Below are 17,364 nucleotides of genomic sequence, written 5' to 3' on the forward strand. Positions count from 1 at the left end.
ATTGTAAATAGTGCTGCAATGAACATTCGGGTGCATGTGTCTTTTTGAATTACGGTTTTCTCTGGGTATATGCCCAGTAGTGGGATTGCTGGGTCATATGGTAATTCTATTTTTAGTTTTTTAAGGAACCTCCATATTGTTCTCCATAGTGGCTGTATCAATTTACATTCCCACCAACAGTGCAAGAGGGTTCCCTTTTCTCCACACCCTCTCCAGCATTTGTTGTTTGTAGATTTTCTGATGATGCCCATTCTGACAGGAGTGAGGTGATACCTCATTGTAGTTTTGATTTGCATTTCTCTAATAATTAGTGATGTTGAGCATCTTTTCATGTGCTTCGTGGCCGTCTGTATGTCTTCTTTGGAGAAATGTCTATTTAGGTCTTCTGCCCATTTTTGGATTGGGGTGTTTGTTTCTTTGATATTGAGCTGAATGAGTTGTTTATATATTTTGGAGATTAATCCTTTGTCCGTTGATTCATTTGCAAATATTTTCTCCCATTCTGAGGGTTGTCTTTTCGTCTTGTTTATGGTTTCCTTTGCTGTGCAAAAGCTTTGAAGTTTCATTAGGTCCCACTTGCTTATTTTTGTTTTTATTTCCATTACTCTAGGAGGTGGATCAAAAAAGATCTTGCTGTGATTTATGTAAAAGAGTGTTCTTCCTATGTTTTCCTCTAAGAGTTTTATAGTGTCCAGTCTTATATTTAGGTCTCTAATCCATTTTGAGTTTATTTTTGTGTATGGTGTTAGGGAGTATTCTAATTTCATTCTTTTACATGTAGCTGTCCAGTTTTCCCAGCACCACTTATTGAAGAGACTGTCTTTTCTCCATTGTATATCTTTGCCTCCTTTGTCATAGATTAGTTGACCATAGGTGCGTGGGTTAATCTCTGGGCTTTCTATCTTGTTCCATTGATCTATGTTTCTGTTTTTGTGCCAGTACCATATTGTCTTGATTACTGTAGCTTTGTAGTATAGTCTGAAGTCAGGGAGTCTGATTCCTCCAGCTCCATTTTTTTGCCTCAAGACTGCTTTGGCTATTCAGGGTCTTTTGTGTCTCCATACAAATTTTAAGATGATTTGTTCTAGCTCCGTAAAAAATGCCATTGGTAATTTGATAGGGATTGCATTGAATCTGTAGATTGCTTTGGGTAGTATACACATTTTCACAATGTTGATTCTTCCAATCCAAGAACATGGTATATCTCTCCATCTGTTGGTATCATCTTTAATTTCTTTCATCAGTGTCTTATAGTTTTCTGCATACAGGTCTTTTGTCTCCCTAGGTAGGTTTATTCCTAAGTATTTTATTCTTTTTGTTGCAATGGTAAATGGGAGTGTTTCCATAATTTCTCTTTCAGATTTTTCATCATTAGTGTATAGGAATGCAAGAGATTTCTGTGCATTAATTTTGTATCCTGCAACTTTACCATATTCATTAATTAGCTCTAGCAGTTTTCTGGTGGCAGTTTTAGGATTCTCTATGTATAGTATCATGTCATCCGCAAACAGTGACAGTTTTACTTCTTCTTTTCCAATTTGTATTCCTTTTATTTCTTTTTCTTCTCTGATTGCCGTGGCTAGGACTTCCAGAACTATGTTGAATAATAGTGGTGAGAGTGGACATCCTTGTCTCGTTCCTGATCTTAGAGGAAATGCTTTCAGTTTTTCACCATTCAGAATGATGTTTGCTGTGGGTTTGTCATATATGGCCTTTATTATGTTGAGGTAGGTTCCCTCTATGCCCACTTTCTGGAGAGTTTTTATCAGAAATGGGTGTTGAATTTTGTCAAAAGCTTTTTCTGCATCTATTGAGATGATCATATGGTTTTTATTCTTCAATTTGTTAATATGGTGTATCACATTGATTGATTTGCGTATATTGAAGAATCCTTGCATCCCTGGGATAAATCGCACTTGATCATGGTGTATGATCCTTTTAATGTGTTGTTGGATTCTGTTTGCTAGTATTTTGTTGAGGATTTTTGCATCTATATTCATCAGTGATATTGGTCTGTAATTTTCTTTTTTTGTAGTGTCTTTGTCTGGTTTTGGTATCAGGGTGATGGTGGCCTCATAGAATGAGTTTGGGAGTGTTCCTTCCTCTGCAATTTTTTGGAAGAGTTTGAGAAGGATGGGTGTTAGCTCTTCTCTAAATGTTTGATAGAATTCACCTGTGAAGCCATCTGGTCCTGGACTTTTGTTTGTTGGAAGATTTTTAATCACAGTTTCACTTTCATTACTTGTGATTGGTCTGTTCATATTTTCTATTTCTTCCTGATTCAGTCTTGGAAGGTTATACCTTTCTAAGAATTTCTCCATTTCTTCCAGGTTGTCCATTTTACTGGCATAAAGTTGCTTGTAGTAGTCCCTTAGGATGCTTTGTATTTCTGCGGTGTCTGTTGTAACTTCTCCTTTTTCATTTCTGATTTTATTGATTTGAGTCCTCTCCCTCTTTTTCTTGATGAGTCTGGCTAATGGCTTATCAATTTTGTTTATCTTCTCAAAGAACCAACTTTTAGTTTTATTGATCTTTGCTATTGTTTTCTTTGTTTCTATTTCATTTATTTCTGCTCTGATCTTTATGATTTCTTTCCTTCTGCTAACTTTGGGTTTTGTTTGTTCTTCTTTCTCTAGTTTCTTTAGGTGTAAGGTTAGATTGTTTACTTGAGCTTTTTCTTGTTTCTTGAGGTAGGCTTGTATAGCTATAAACTTCCCTCTTAGAACCGCTTTTGCTGCATCCCATAGGCTTTGGGTCGTCGTGTTTTCATTGTCATTTGTCTCTAGGTATTTTTTTATTTCCTCTTTGATTTCTTCAGCGATCTCTTGGTTATTTAGTAACGTATTGTTTAGCCTCCATGTGTTTGTCTTTTTTAGGTTTTTTTCCCTGTAATTCATTTCTAATCTCATAGCGTTGTGGTCAGAAAAGATGCTTGATATGATTTCAATTTTCTTAAATTTACTGAGGCTTGATTTGTGACCCAAGATGTGATCTATCCTGGAGAATGTTCCGTGCGCACTTGAGAAGAACGTGTAATCTGCTGTTTTTGGATGGAATGTCCTATATATATCAATTAAATCTATCTGGTCTATTGTGTCATTTAAAGCTTCTGTTTCCTTATTTATTTTCATTTTGGATGATCTGTCCATTGGTGTAAGTGAAGTGTTAAAGTCCCCCACTATTATTGTGTTACTGTCGATTTCCTCTTTTATAGCTGTTAGCAGTTGCCTTATGTATTGAGGTGCTCCTATGTTGGGTGCATATATATTTATAATTGTTATATCTTCTTCTTGGATTGATCCCTGGATCATTATGTAGTGTCCTTCCTTGTCTCTTGTAACATTCTTTATTTTAAAGTCTATTTTATCTGATATGAGTATAGCTACTCCAGCTTTCTTTTGATTTCCATTTGCATGGAATATCTTTTTCCATCCCCTCACTTTCAGTCTGTATGTGTCCCTAGGTCTAAAGTGGGTCTCTTGTAGACAGCATATATATGGGTCTTGTTTCTGTATCCATTCAGCCAGTCTATGTCTTTTGGTTGGGGCATTTAATCCATTCACGTTTAAGGTAATTATCGATATGTATGTTCCTATGACCATTTTCTTAATTGTTTTGGGTTTGTTTTTGTAGGTCCTTTTCTTCTCTTGTGTTTCCCACTTAGAGAAGTTCCTTTAGCATTTGTTGTAGAGCTGGCTTTGTGGTGCTGAATTCTCTTAGCTTTTGCTTGTCTGTAAAGCTTTTGATTTCTCCATCAAATCTAAATGAGATCCTTGCCGGGTAGAGTAATCTTGGTTGTAGGTTCTTCCCTTTCATCACTTTAAGTATATCATGCCACTCCCTTCTGGCTTGCAGAGTTTCTGCTGAGAAATCAGCTGTTAACCTTATGGGAGTTCCCTTGTATGTTATTTGTCGTTTTTCCCTTGCTGCTTTCAATAATTTTTCTTTGTCTTTAATTTTTGCCACTTTGATTACTATGTGTCTCGGCGTGTTTCTCCTTGGGTTTATTCTGTATGGGACTCTCTGCGCTTCCTGGACTTGGGTGGCTATTTCCTTTCCCATGTTAGGGAAGTTTTCGACTATAATCTCTTCAAATATTTTCTCTGGTCCTTTCTCTCTCTCTTCTCCTTCTGGGACCCCTATAATGCGAATGTTGTTGCGTTTAATGTTGTCCCAGAGGTCTCTTAGGCTGTCTTCATTGCTTTTCATTCTTTTTTCTTTAGTCTGTTCCGCAGCAGTGAATTCCACCATTCTGTCTTCCAGGTCACTTATCCGTTCTTCTGCCTCAGTTATTCTGCTATTGATTCCTTCTAGTGTAGTTTTCATTTCAGTTATTGTATTGGTCATCTCTGTTTGTTTGTTCTTTAATTCTTCTAGGTCTTTGTTAATCATTTCTTGCATCTTCTCAATCTTTGCCTCCATTCTTATTCCGAGGTCCTGGATCATCTTCACTATCATTATTCTGAATTCTTTTTCTGGAAGGTTGCCTATCTCCACTTCATTTAGTTGTTTTTCTGGGGTTTTTTCTTGTTCCTTCATCTGGTACATAGCCCTCTGCCTTTTCATCTTCTCTATCTTTCTGTAACTGTCTCTAGTTAATAATTTAAATAGGTGCTTTCTGGTTTAGTTTATTTTAATTATGAAATTTGGGGGCATCCCTAAACTAAAATAACCTTTCTGACATTGTAAAAGCATTCAAACTGATTTTAGTATTTAAATTTACATTGTTTTATACAATATGTAAAAATTACTGAAATCTAGTCTTGTTTTTGTTATAAAAAAGATTCTCGTACTGACAATTAGGATATCCAATTTAAAAAATAAGAACCAAACAAAATAAGAACAAAAAACTAATAAGGGAAAAGTTAACCTGAGAGCCAGTCTATTTGATAGTATCTTCCATTCTCCAAAGTCAGATTGATAGAATTTCAATTCTCTTTTAGAAAAACTTTAAAGACAACAGAAGCTTTCCCTGTAGTAGGTGACCCTGTGTTACTTGTCAGTTTACTGTGAACCACTAGACCCTTGGAACTGCCTTTACTACCCGAGACTTTTACAAACAAAGAAAAAGTCTGTGACTGATAAGATTGATCAGATAATTTTTACTTCTTGGTGTAGCTTCTGTCCCACAATTAGATTCTCAACTATTGCTTTTTCTTTAGTTTCTCAGGATCAGGGTTGATTGATTTGGGTACAGATATTGCAGATATGAGGATAACATAGAGTTCTTTGTGTTTTCTTTGGAAGAGAGTGGCTCGATGAAGATATTCCTCTTTCATTTGTTCAAACAAGTTTTTGCCAATTTCTTATTTTTCCACCGGTTTTATTGAGCTGTAATTGACATATAACACTGTACTTGTTTAAGGTAATGATTTGATACAGGTGTATATTGTGACATGATTACCACAGTAAGTTTAGTTAACATCCATGATCCCACATAGTTGCAAATTTTATTTTCTTGTGGTAAAACTTTTAAGATCTACTCCCTTTGCAACTTTCAAATATGGCCAATTTCTTAACATAGTCCCAGCTCATATCTAGTTAGTTTATCTGCATATGCAAATTTAATAAACATTTTATTCTTAGAAGTAACATAAGTAAATAAGAACTCACGTTTTAATTTAAAAGAATCTATATATGGTGGCAGTATTTTTACATAATGATATCAGCTAAATATGTGAAATATAATCTTTGGAAAATGTCTCAGATAGGCTAGATCAAACTTTAAAATACCTCATTTTAGTCTGAATGTAGGATAAACATAAAAAAACTGAATCTTTAGGAAAGCATTATTATATAGCTTATGATTTTAAGGATTACCTTCATTCCTTGAGAAAAATAGACAAAAATTCCTAGGTCTAATACTATTTAGATACGTAAATATATTAGTTCATATAAAATACAGTACCCCAAATTGTAGCAAATACAATTACACAAGGTAAAACTGTAGTAAATTGTAGTCTCAACAGGCAATATCCATGCTATGACCCTATTTCTAGGGACCCCAAGGACCTCGAGGTGACAAAGGTGATCATGGAGACCGAGGTGACCGAGGTCAGAAGGGTCACAGAGGCTTTACTGGTCTTCAAGGTCTTCCTGGACCTCCTGTAAGTTATCCCTTTAAGTATTATTTGCCCGGCATGTGAGAATACACAGGCATCTTGATATGAACATTTATTTGTCTATAAAACGGATGGGGTTTTTTTGTATCTTATTTTCATTTCAAAGAATATCTCAATGAATAACTAATTATCTAGCTATCCAATATAATTGTTCATATATTTGCTGTAATTTTGTAGGAAAGAAATAAAGCAAAAGGATATATGCACCATCACTCCTGCAGTTGTCTTTAGTATTGGCCAACTCATGAAACATTATAGAGGTTGATGACTTTATGAAAGTAGTTTATGTTGCTAAAGTCAATGACAGGACGTTTGAAAAAGCTAAGAATGGTAAAACGTAGGATATAAATATTTTGGCATCATTATTTTTTCCTACTAAGGGTCCCAATGGTGAACAAGGCAGTGCTGGAATCCCAGGACCATTTGGCCCAAGAGTAAGTAACAAAACTTAATAAGTTGCACATGTAAATAATAATGCTCCTGGTGGTATACTGTTAGTGCTTCAGTATCATTTTCATGGTATTGAAGTTGGAGTTGGCCTTGGTTCTCTGAAGCTGGCAGCAAACATATGAGACAAACCATTCAGCATTTACCTTTAAGTAGAAATATCCTGAAATATGACATATTACTTCATGGGCCCACATTAAAATTTCTTACCTAGGGTGGATATACTCATCTGTTAGTTCATTTTCTTACTCTGTGTTTATTGAAATTTCCATTTAATTGTACTCTTTGAAATGATATAATAGGATTTACCATGAAGTGGAGATAGATTTTGAAGCTGGATTTATTTTTTTCCTTTAAGTAATTGTAATAGTTCCTCAGAAATGGTTGGCATAAGGCTAACTAGGAAGCAAATCATAAAATGAAACCAATATTTGAAGCTTATAGAAATTCTGCATTAGTATTAATGCTGCCTCTAATAGGTCATTAATGCCATAAGACAATTGACACACATAATTAGGAAAATCATTAGAAAAAATTTCTGCTGTATCTAAATACAGTGCAAACAAATCACACATAAAATTGAGAACAGTATCAAAATTACTAGGATGTGATGAGATTCTGGGGTTTAGGCACACAAATTTAATTTATATCAGACACTCCTTCTGTCATTTTCTTACTCCTACTTAATTGAATTTCTAGTTAGGTGTACAGTACATGAAATTTGTTGAAGCAGTGCCTACCAGTAAAAGTAGATGACTAGTCCATTAACGTTTTTAATTGACACTGATCTTTTACCTTGCATGGATGGTGGAAAATTCATGTGTGGAAAATGTGTGATGAAGTAGTAAACATTAGAAAGTGCTAGAACTCCATTTATTAGTCATTAAGAAAACGAATATGAGAAATCACTGTGTTAATTCCATAAAGAAATAGTTCTCTGATCAGAGAAAGGTACTGTAAAGATTTTCTTCCTAGAATCTAAAATACAGTCTTTGTTGCTTACAGGGTCCTCCAGGCCCAGTTGGTCCTTCAGGTAAAGAAGGAAACCCTGGGCCACTTGGGCCCATCGGGCCTCCTGGTGTACGAGGCAGTGTCGGAGAAGCAGGCCCTGAGGTAAAATCACAGATTTGTATGCAAGTGATTGATTGCTTCTATTGATTCTCATAGCTTGGATTCTGTCTAAGGAATGTCTGTGCAGCATGATGGACAAAACACTTCAGGGAACCCTGAAAACAAGTCTGAAAGTCACATGAGAGCTTGTCTGTATAAGTAGCTATTTCAAACATTTTAATACAGATTATTCAGAGTATATAAAATCAGAGTCCAAGCTACCTAGGCCTTGACTTCATGTGATATCAATGAAAGCAAATAGTAAGTTATGACTGTATTATAATTAGAGTTATGGAAATGCTGCTTTGCTTTAAAAGGCAATGGACTAAATGTGAGATTTGATGAATGCATTCATTCATGAAAATGCTGGAAAGTGAAGCATATGAAATCGAAGAGTTATTTACTGAAAATGGAATTCAGAAAGGATTTCAATTAAAACTTTTAATAAAATATTTCAGTAGTATTGACTTGAGGATTATGTAAAGCTATAAAAATCGCTTTAGTTAGACTTTGGCTTCTCAGAAAACAAACTTTGAGAAGCAGTCTCCTCTATCTGCCATGCTTGCATGTGTGTATGTGCATGTGTGTATACGAGTTTATGCATCCCTCCCTGGTGTTTCTTCCTCTTTGGTTTTATTTTCCTTTTCTTATTCTGTCTCTGCCCTTTATTGTCAATACCATTAAGCCAAATATTTATTATTTATTACATGGAAAGAATAGCTTTACATTTCCTGTGGTCAAGAGGAATATTTTCTATTTGTTTATTTCTCCAACTTTAAATGGAAAACAGCCACAGAATTGGAATACCTCTGACTTATGTGGCTCTTGATTGACTTTATCTTGTGTTTTAGTGGTCCTTGATAGAAAAAAAATCTCCTCCCCTGAGATTAGCATAAAGGAATGTATGGAATCATGATATGATCTTAAAGGAAAAAAAACCCCACAGATTTAACAGTCTCTTGACGGTGAGGAAATTGTTTGCACTAGAGGTTGATGCAACTTTCCAGAACCATGTAACAAGTGGCAGAGCCAGTAACAGAACTCCAGCCTTCTGCCTGCCAGGACTGTACTCCCCACGAGAGATGTGGACCACACATATCTTCAGGTTGTTGGTTAATTCTCTCACGTTGCTGAGTTCTTCCTTGAGAAAATGCAGAAGGAAATTAATAGAGAGGATCCACTTTTCTAGCCTCTGCTAATTTTTGTGCTTATCTCCCTTTTGCTCCAGTAGTTCTGGTTTGGCAAAAAAAAGTAAGAGAATTCTTTATTTTTTGCTAATAAAAAGGGCAAAGAGAACTTCCTCCAGTTTTGTTTAGTATAGAGGATTTTGATCTACACACTAACTAATGCACATAAAAAGACTTCCTGTGCTTTCCCCCTTATTTGGAAATACGGGGAAATTCTCTTGCGAGTGTTTCTTGTGTGTATTTTCTTGGCGTTGACGTGTAGTCTTATAGAACTAACACCCACAACTCCTTTGCATATCCTCATTCATCTTCTGTCCATAAATCCTTTTAAAACATTTTAGTTGTGCCTTGCCCAGAATAGTTTGGAAATGAGTGTGCATATCTATATGTTCTTAACATAAAATGTATTACATCTTCAAGGGTAAACATCAAAGCAAATATTTTGTGCTTTGCTCTTTATTTACCTCAGATGCCAACTTGCAGATATGTTGCCTGAAAAACAATTATGCATCATTTCTCACCCTTGGAGTGTTACAGGTTCGCAGGCCAGAACCATCTAGTTTAAAAAGGGCATGAGTCACAGATCTCCGAAGTACCATCACATTGGGGTGTTGCATTGTAACTCTCTCTGCACCAAGTCCCATCAATGCCTTTGCGTCCAATAGAAAAACAAAAACCAAAAAAATGTGTTAAATGTATTTCCAATTTTTTTAAATTAGGGTCCTCCTGGCGAGCCTGGTCCCCCTGGCCCTCCGGGTCCCCCTGGCCACCTTACAGCTGCTCTCGGGGATATCATGGGGCACTATGATGAGAGCATGCCAGATCCACTTCCAGAGTTTACTGAAGATCAGGCAGCTCCTGATGACAAAAATAAAACGGACCCAGGGGTGCATGCTACCCTGAAGTCACTCAGTAGTCAGATCGAAACCATGCGCAGCCCTGATGGCTCTAGAAAGCACCCAGCCCGAACTTGTGATGACTTAAAGCTTTGCCATTCTGCAAAGCAGAGCGGTGAGTAGACAGCTGCCCATTTGAGCAAAGCTTATTGCTTCTGATGTGTAATTCTCCAATGCATTCCAAAATATTTTATTTACTCTCTATTTAGTGATAGACACAAGAGATAAAATGGTGGACAGTCACAGAGTTTGTGGTTTAGTGGTGGGGATGGCCAATGATATGAAAAATTAGGGGGTGAGAAGCTAAGCGCTTTAATAGAGGACGTAGCCTATTCGTGATCCAGTTTCACGGTGGTAGTTCCATTTCCACCCAGAAGTCTTAAAATATTGATAATTTTGTGGTGATATAAATGTCCAATATACTTGCTTAAGCAAGGTTAAATATATTTGGTTACCTCAGTAATTCTCAGGGATTTAATATGCTAACATATAGTTGGATCATCAAGAGTAGAATAAAGTATACATTTTATTTCCCAAATTTATTCGAATATGGAATTCCTTTCATGTCATTTACTGTTCTACAAATCACACTTCAGTAATCTCTGCTGCAGGATTACGTTATAGTTATGTTATAAAATATTTTGGAATTAAATAGTCTTTTTCTCTAGTTGTATATACCATGCCTGAAGTTTGCAAAATTCTATCATTTTGATTAATCTAATAAGACCTGGAAAAGAAAGATCCTAGGCCATAGGAATGAGCTATGAAATGCTTAAGAGTTTCAGTTAACTTTGAAATGATATTAACAGGGATAGCTAAAATTGTTATCTTTGCAGAATAGGCAATTCGATTACTAACTCTATACCTTATATCCCACCACCAAATAAATGCCCCTTCATTTCATTTAAAATGCAGTTTTTCATACATAGTTTATATATATATTTTATATATACATACATATATTTATATATTTTACACATATATTACATATACTATTATATAAATGATATATATTTATATATACATATATAAATATACATGTAATATATATACATATATTTTATATATGTACAAAATATACACACAGATGTGTACATAGACATATATGCACAAAAATGTATTAGTTTGTGTGTTTACTGACTGTATCTCTAGCACCAAGCACTACCTTGGTATAGCCTGCTTCAAGGATCTCTTCTACATGAGAAGATCAATTCTAAATAGAGCCAATGAGAAAATTCATAGCATTCTAATTGTAGTTTGACTCATTTACTTACTTTATTCATAGTTTTGAATACATTATTTTATTACATTCCATTATTATTTGTTTTAAAATATTGGCTTTACAAATTAAGTGGGAACACGTTCATTTTGGCAAAGCTGCTTACTTACTGTGGATTCTCTCTTTGTGGTATAGTTTCTCATTTGTAAAATGGGTATAATGATATTTTCTTCACATTTGTGTTTTGAGCCTTAGGTACCTTTTGGCAAGGTGCCTGGCATGTAGAAAGGGCCCAAATGCATAACAGTTACTTTTTCCTTAGCTGCAGAGTGTTTCCTTAACTGCGATTCCCTCTTCAAAGAGTCCTTAATCAATGAGTTCATATTTTCAAACCCTCTGTTAATTCTTTTGGAGACTCATAATCATGTTTGAAGTTCTTTTTATTTAGCAAATATTTTTATTTTGGAAAATAGGTGAGTACTGGATTGATCCTAACCAGGGATCTGTTGAAGATGCAATCAGAGTTTACTGCAACATGGAAACAGGAGAAACATGTATTTCAGCAAACCCATCCAGTGTACCACGTAAAACCTGGTGGGCCAGCAAATCTCCTGATAATAAGCCTGTTTGGTATGGTCTTGATATGAATAGAGGATCTCAGGTAATTTAATATGCTTACTTAAAATCGTATTCATTGCTTGTCATTATTTATTGTATTTATTTAGGACTGTGCTATTATTTTTTGACTGGGTTTATTTTGAAGTGATATATTCTCATTAGTTACAACTATAGTATCATTGCATAAACATTACTATGAATTAAATTAACATAAATTTTGAATGATAATTTTCCCATTCATGGAATGTACAAAAGTAATTATTTTTTCATATTAGCTCCTTTAATGCGTATGACACTGACTGTGGAGTAGAGTTGAAGGGATCTTGCCAGAGTTGGAAGACAGGAAGTATATTTAGCGTCAGGAGACCTAGGTGACTCATACCTGGATGTCTTACTAACTTTGGGACCTTAGGAAGTCACTTAACCTTTTGGAGCTTCAGTTTTGCCATTTTAAAGTGAGGGCAATAATATTTATCTCATAGTTTCTGTGTGTATATAAAGTGCTTAATATAGTATCTAGTATTTGGTAAGTTATGGATAAATATTAGATAATTACTATAATATTATTTTTAATGATTGAATCACTTTGCAAACCTTGTAGTATTATTTAAACTTAAGGCATTTTTATGATTATATAAATGGTATTGATATTTTTCTGAGTCTAGTCCCCTCTATGTTTCTTTCATGGTCCAGTGTTTAGATTCTAATTCTATTCCAGATCTCTTTATGGTAGCCTAACTCTGAAATTTTCTTCTCAACTCTGCTCCTGACCTTTTCTCAGAACTCCTGTTCATAATAAACATAGTAGGAGGGCATTATGGGTATATGCAGGATATACTAGAATCTACCATTATTTAATGAAAAGGAAAATTTTAAAATTTAAATATACCTAAGTGAAATGTAATTTAGTTAACATATTATGTAAAAAGCTCATATAGGAGCATTGAAAATAAAGCTCAAAGTAGAAGATGGGTAGGAAATATCCTGTAGGAAGTTATTTTTGATTATTTGTTTTAGCTAATGGAAAACTTGTACTTCATATTTCCTACAAGTATATAACAGTCAGGTTAAAAAAGATTTTATACTAATGTTAAGTCCTAATTCTTATTATAATTAACAATAAAAACAGTGAGTTATTTTTGCTACATGATTGAATATCCAAACCTATGCCCAAGTATATAACTTCTTCTAAAAAGTAATATTCAAGATTTTTTTTTAAACAAATAGAGAAGCAAATTTTAAAATACTTAAACTTTCTTTGGTGAGTTATAATTATCTTTGGTTTCATCACCGCTTGTTTGGGGTAGTAAAGACAAAGCTTCTTATTTGTGAATATTCATAGAAATTTTAAGATATTTTTATGTATATAGGTAGAATATCTTGTTATATGAAAGAATAATACTCTTCAAAAGAAGTAATACTCTTCAAAATTAATTTGTCTGAAATCAATACACACACACACACACACACACACACACACACACCACTATAAAACTCATCAGTATTACATATATTGGGGCCCAGGGCAGGCCACTCCAAAATATGATTCAGTGGCATGTTGATTATTTTGAATTAAAGTTATTTGAGTAACGGTTGATGCAAGAGGGACAGTTTGACCCTGCTCTCTGTCTCCTCGAAAGCAGGAAATAAATCTCCCTTGTGAAAGGTGCCATCCGTGTACTGGGGGACAGAAAGACATTTTTATCATCAGAGACAGGGAATTTAGAGCCAAGAAGCCTGTATAAACAAACCTTGTTACTTCCTTATTAATTTACTACCCAAGCCCAAACTTTAAATTCCTTACCAATTACATACCCAAACCTAGGTTTCTTTGTCCTGTCAATTCCTCTCAAATTTATTGTTTGTTATTGTTTTTTGTTTTGTCTAAAAAGTATAAAAGCTGCCTGCTTTGGCCACTTCTTAGGTCCCATTTCTATGAGACCTCTGTGTCCTGAATTAAAGTTGTTTCTTTTTCTCCTGTTAATCTGTCTTGTGCCAATTTTATTAGTCCAACCATAAGAACTCAAGAGGGGTAGACACATATAACAAAGACTCTTTTTGTTTTTCTAGTTTGTTTATGGAGACCACCAGTCACCTAATGCAGCCATTACTCAAATGACCTTCTTGCGCCTTTTATCAAAAGAAGCCTCCCAGAACATTACTTACATCTGTAAAAACAGTGTAGGATACATGGATGATCAAGCTAAGAACTTCAAGAAAGCTGTGGTTCTCAAAGGGTCAAATGACTTAGAAATCAAAGCAGAGGGAAACCTTAGATTCAGATACGTAGTTCTTCATGATACTTGCTCTGTAAGTACTTTTGATCCATATTGATCTGGCTGAAGAAAAAAAATCATTTTGTTAAAAATACTGTCCTGCCACTAGAGGTGGGGGCAATTTTACCCTGTATATAAACACAACAGCAGTTTGTTTATAGTTGTTCCTTAGGATAAGTCTGAATGTGTGTTAGTACATGAAATACCAGTAGAGATTTTAATACAAAACAGTAAAGGACTGGATCCTTGCAGCTCTTTTGCAAACTCACTTTGGTTCTCCTGCAAGTTACTTAGTTTATTTAATCTCAATTCCATGCTTATAATTTCCTGATTCTAAAATATGTAATCAATCTGAGTTACCTTATATTTTTCACTGATTTATATGTCTTCTCCCTTGCATATCTAGATATAAAAAAGGAAAATATTTAATGATGAATTATGGTTTCACTTGTGAAAATCAAAAAGGCTTTCATAATTTGTATTGCTAGTGACCATTTGGGAAGCTGCAAAAGAATAAAGGTCATTTTCTCAATTTAAAGAATGAGAGAAATGCCTGCGAGTTATGCCAGTATCTCACTTTATGTTAGCAGCGCTCTTACTTTTAAATAGTGCTCTAAAAATCATTGCTTTTACCTTATAAAAGCTGGTTTGGAAGTTGCTGTCCAAAATCTTTGGGATAATTTGTATATGCTGTTAACCCGTTGTACCATTTAATTCCAGAAACGAAATGGAAACGTGGGCAAGACCATCTTTGAATATAGAACACAGAATGTGGCACGCTTGCCCATTATAGATCTTGCCCCTGTGGATGTCGGCAGTACAGACCAAGAATTTGGCATCGAAGTTGGGCCAGTGTGTTTTGTGTGAAGCAAGCCGAGATACATCGACAATGAGCACCACCCCGACCCTCAGTGACCACCACCATTCACAGGACTTTGACTGTTTGAAGCTGATCCTGAGACTCTTGAAGTAATGGCTGATTCTGCATCAGCATTGTATATATGGTCTTAAGTGCCTGGCCTCCTTATCCTTCAGAATATTTATTTTACTTACAATCCTCAAGTTTTAATTGATTTAAAGTATTTTTCAATAAGCAGTTTAGGTTTAAGATGATCAACGACAATGACAACCTTTAAAAAAAGTAAACTGTTTGAATAAATAAATCTCCATTTTCTTCAATTTATTTCAGTGTAATGACAAAGTTGCTTAGTATTTATAAGAAAATCTTTCTTCCTGGCAGATAGCTTAAAGAGTGGGGTATGTAAAACCACAACACATGTTTATTTCACGTGGCTGCAGTTGGAAAAATAGAAAGTAGTGCCCTTTTGTGACCTCTCATTTCCAGATTATCAATTAAAAATGAAAGCAAAATGTTTATCCTTGTGATTGAAACCCAGATGCATGTCTTGAGATTGTATAACTAACATGGAGACTCTTTAAAGGGAACCATGAAAAAAATATCAGTTTCTCACTGTCTTAAATGGAATGTTAAAATAGTATATATTCAATGGAATTTCTGGGAAAAAAGTGATCCTAAATTTTTGTAAAGTGTGGTGAATCTAGACTTCTTTCTCATTCAAATTTAAAGCTACCTTTCCCTCTTGACTCGATCTATCAATATAGGTAGAAGTTAAATGAGTATACCATTGAATACATTTGCACTTTCTTGTTTAAGAAAACATAGAATGCTAAATAATTTCCACATAACTTTAAAAACAAATGTTCAGGACCCAAAGTTGAGAGTCTTCCACATGTACAATCTCATCTTCCTGAGGCCTATAATGAAGAAAAAGATTTAGAAACTCAAGAGTTGTGGAGCTGATTCTAATCAAATCTGATGATTGGAATTAGAACATTTGGCCTTTGACCTCTCATAGGAAAAATGACCCAACATTTCTTAGCATGAGCTACCTCATCTCTACAAGCTGGGATGGACTTAACTAGTCTTGTTTATATTTTAGATACTAAAAGGTGCTATGCTTCTGTGATTATTCCAAGACTGGAGATAGGCAGGGCTAAAATGTATTATTATTTTTCCTTTAATGATGGTGCTAAAATCCCTTCTATAAAATTCTTTAAAAATAAAGATGGTTTCATCAATACCATTTGTGAAAACATAACTGTTACACTTCCCGTTTCTGAAAGAGGGAGCATTGTCCCAGTGCCTGTTCACTGTTCATCTGTCATGCTGTATCTGGAATGTTTTGTAATACTTGCATGTTTCTTAGACTAGAACATGTAGGTCCCCTTATGTCTCAAGGATTTTTTTTCCTTCATTGCATTTGTTGGCTCCATTTTTTTTTTTTTCTTTAAAAATAAACAGCTGGGACCATCCCAAAGGACAAGCCATGCACACAACTTTAGTCATGTATCTCTGCAAAGCATTGAATTAAATGCACGCTTTTGTCATGTCAATGGTTTTCGTTTCGTGGAATTCCTTTGAACATATTAGATCCATTTCATTTTCAGTGGTGAAAAGTTAGGTGTTGTGGTATTCTTTGTTTGCCATTTGTTTAAAAGACAAAACAACAGATACCTTTCATCATGTAGACACTGGCTTATAAAGAAAATCAATTTGCAGCATCACTCACAAAGGCAACACGACACTAATTATCACTGTCTATGCCCTTAAAAATCTCAGCGTACTGACTATTGATACCAAGAGGAAAGCAACTTATTTTTCATGGTTGAATAAACTGTGATAATAAAACGTATGTCTCAGTGTATCACATATGAATTTAGCCTAAATGTTTTCAGAGTTTTACCTTCAATATTTATTTCACAATATTGTTTTCTCCCAAATTGGTTATTATTTGAGCCCCACATCTTGATTTTGAATATTTGAATATGTATATACCTAAAGATTTGTGAGTTTTGTTTGTAGTAACACTTCCTCCAAGTCCAACCTATACAAGTTGTACAAGTTCAGCTAGATGAGCCAGAAATACGTGGTGATTCTCTTAAGTCAAAAGCACTAATAATTTTCAACTATAGAAATACCACTTCTTATTTGAACCTCAGGAATGTTACAAATAAAAGGCTGTCCCAGACCATTCCAGAGGCCCTCAAATTTCTTGCCTTTGTTCCAGATCTATAGGTTTCATTAGACGAGTGTACTTCTTTCCTTCATGTCCAATACACACCTCAAACTCTGCATCATCAAACGTGAAATAATCTGCAGCTGGGGAGGATGGTGGCATTAATTTATTATTACTTTATTAAAAATACAAATGAAAATTCCCCAAATTAACAGAAAGGAAGAAAAATAGCAAAGAAAACACAAACAATGCCAAAAAAATCCCAGACTCCTAACACAAAATTTGGCAAATGAACCAGTTTCAATGTCACTTATTTTAAATTAAAAAAAGATTCATAGAAATTGTAGAGAACATTTTTTCTCACATCGATGTTGTTATATGGCAGAAAGCAAGTGCAAGAAAAATCTGGAAAAAAAAATGATCATTGGAACCACCTCACTTAGAGTTCCTA

At 34.7% G+C, this 17,364-nt stretch overlaps 1 protein-coding gene across 1 annotated transcript in view; it reads left to right on the top strand.

Annotated features, from left to right (window-relative positions):
- COL5A2 (collagen type V alpha 2 chain) overlaps window positions 1-16,290 on the top strand; it is a 147,464-nt gene extending 131,174 nt beyond the window's left edge. The window contains exons 48-54 of the mRNA XM_068544802.1: window positions 6,000-6,107; window positions 6,503-6,556; window positions 7,575-7,682; window positions 9,586-9,877; window positions 11,455-11,642; window positions 13,670-13,909; window positions 14,596-16,290. Of these exons, the coding sequence (XP_068400903.1) occupies window positions 6,000-6,107; window positions 6,503-6,556; window positions 7,575-7,682; window positions 9,586-9,877; window positions 11,455-11,642; window positions 13,670-13,909; window positions 14,596-14,742 (1,137 nt within the window). The 3' untranslated portion in view covers window positions 14,743-16,290. The remainder of the gene's footprint in view (window positions 1-5,999; window positions 6,108-6,502; window positions 6,557-7,574; window positions 7,683-9,585; window positions 9,878-11,454; window positions 11,643-13,669; window positions 13,910-14,595) is intronic.
- Window positions 16,291-17,364: the final 1,074 nt, after the last annotated feature.

The sequence above is a fragment of the Eschrichtius robustus genome, chromosome 5 (genome assembly GCF_028021215.1).
Source record: "Eschrichtius robustus isolate mEscRob2 chromosome 5, mEscRob2.pri, whole genome shotgun sequence".
NCBI lineage: Eukaryota > Metazoa > Chordata > Mammalia > Artiodactyla > Eschrichtiidae > Eschrichtius > Eschrichtius robustus.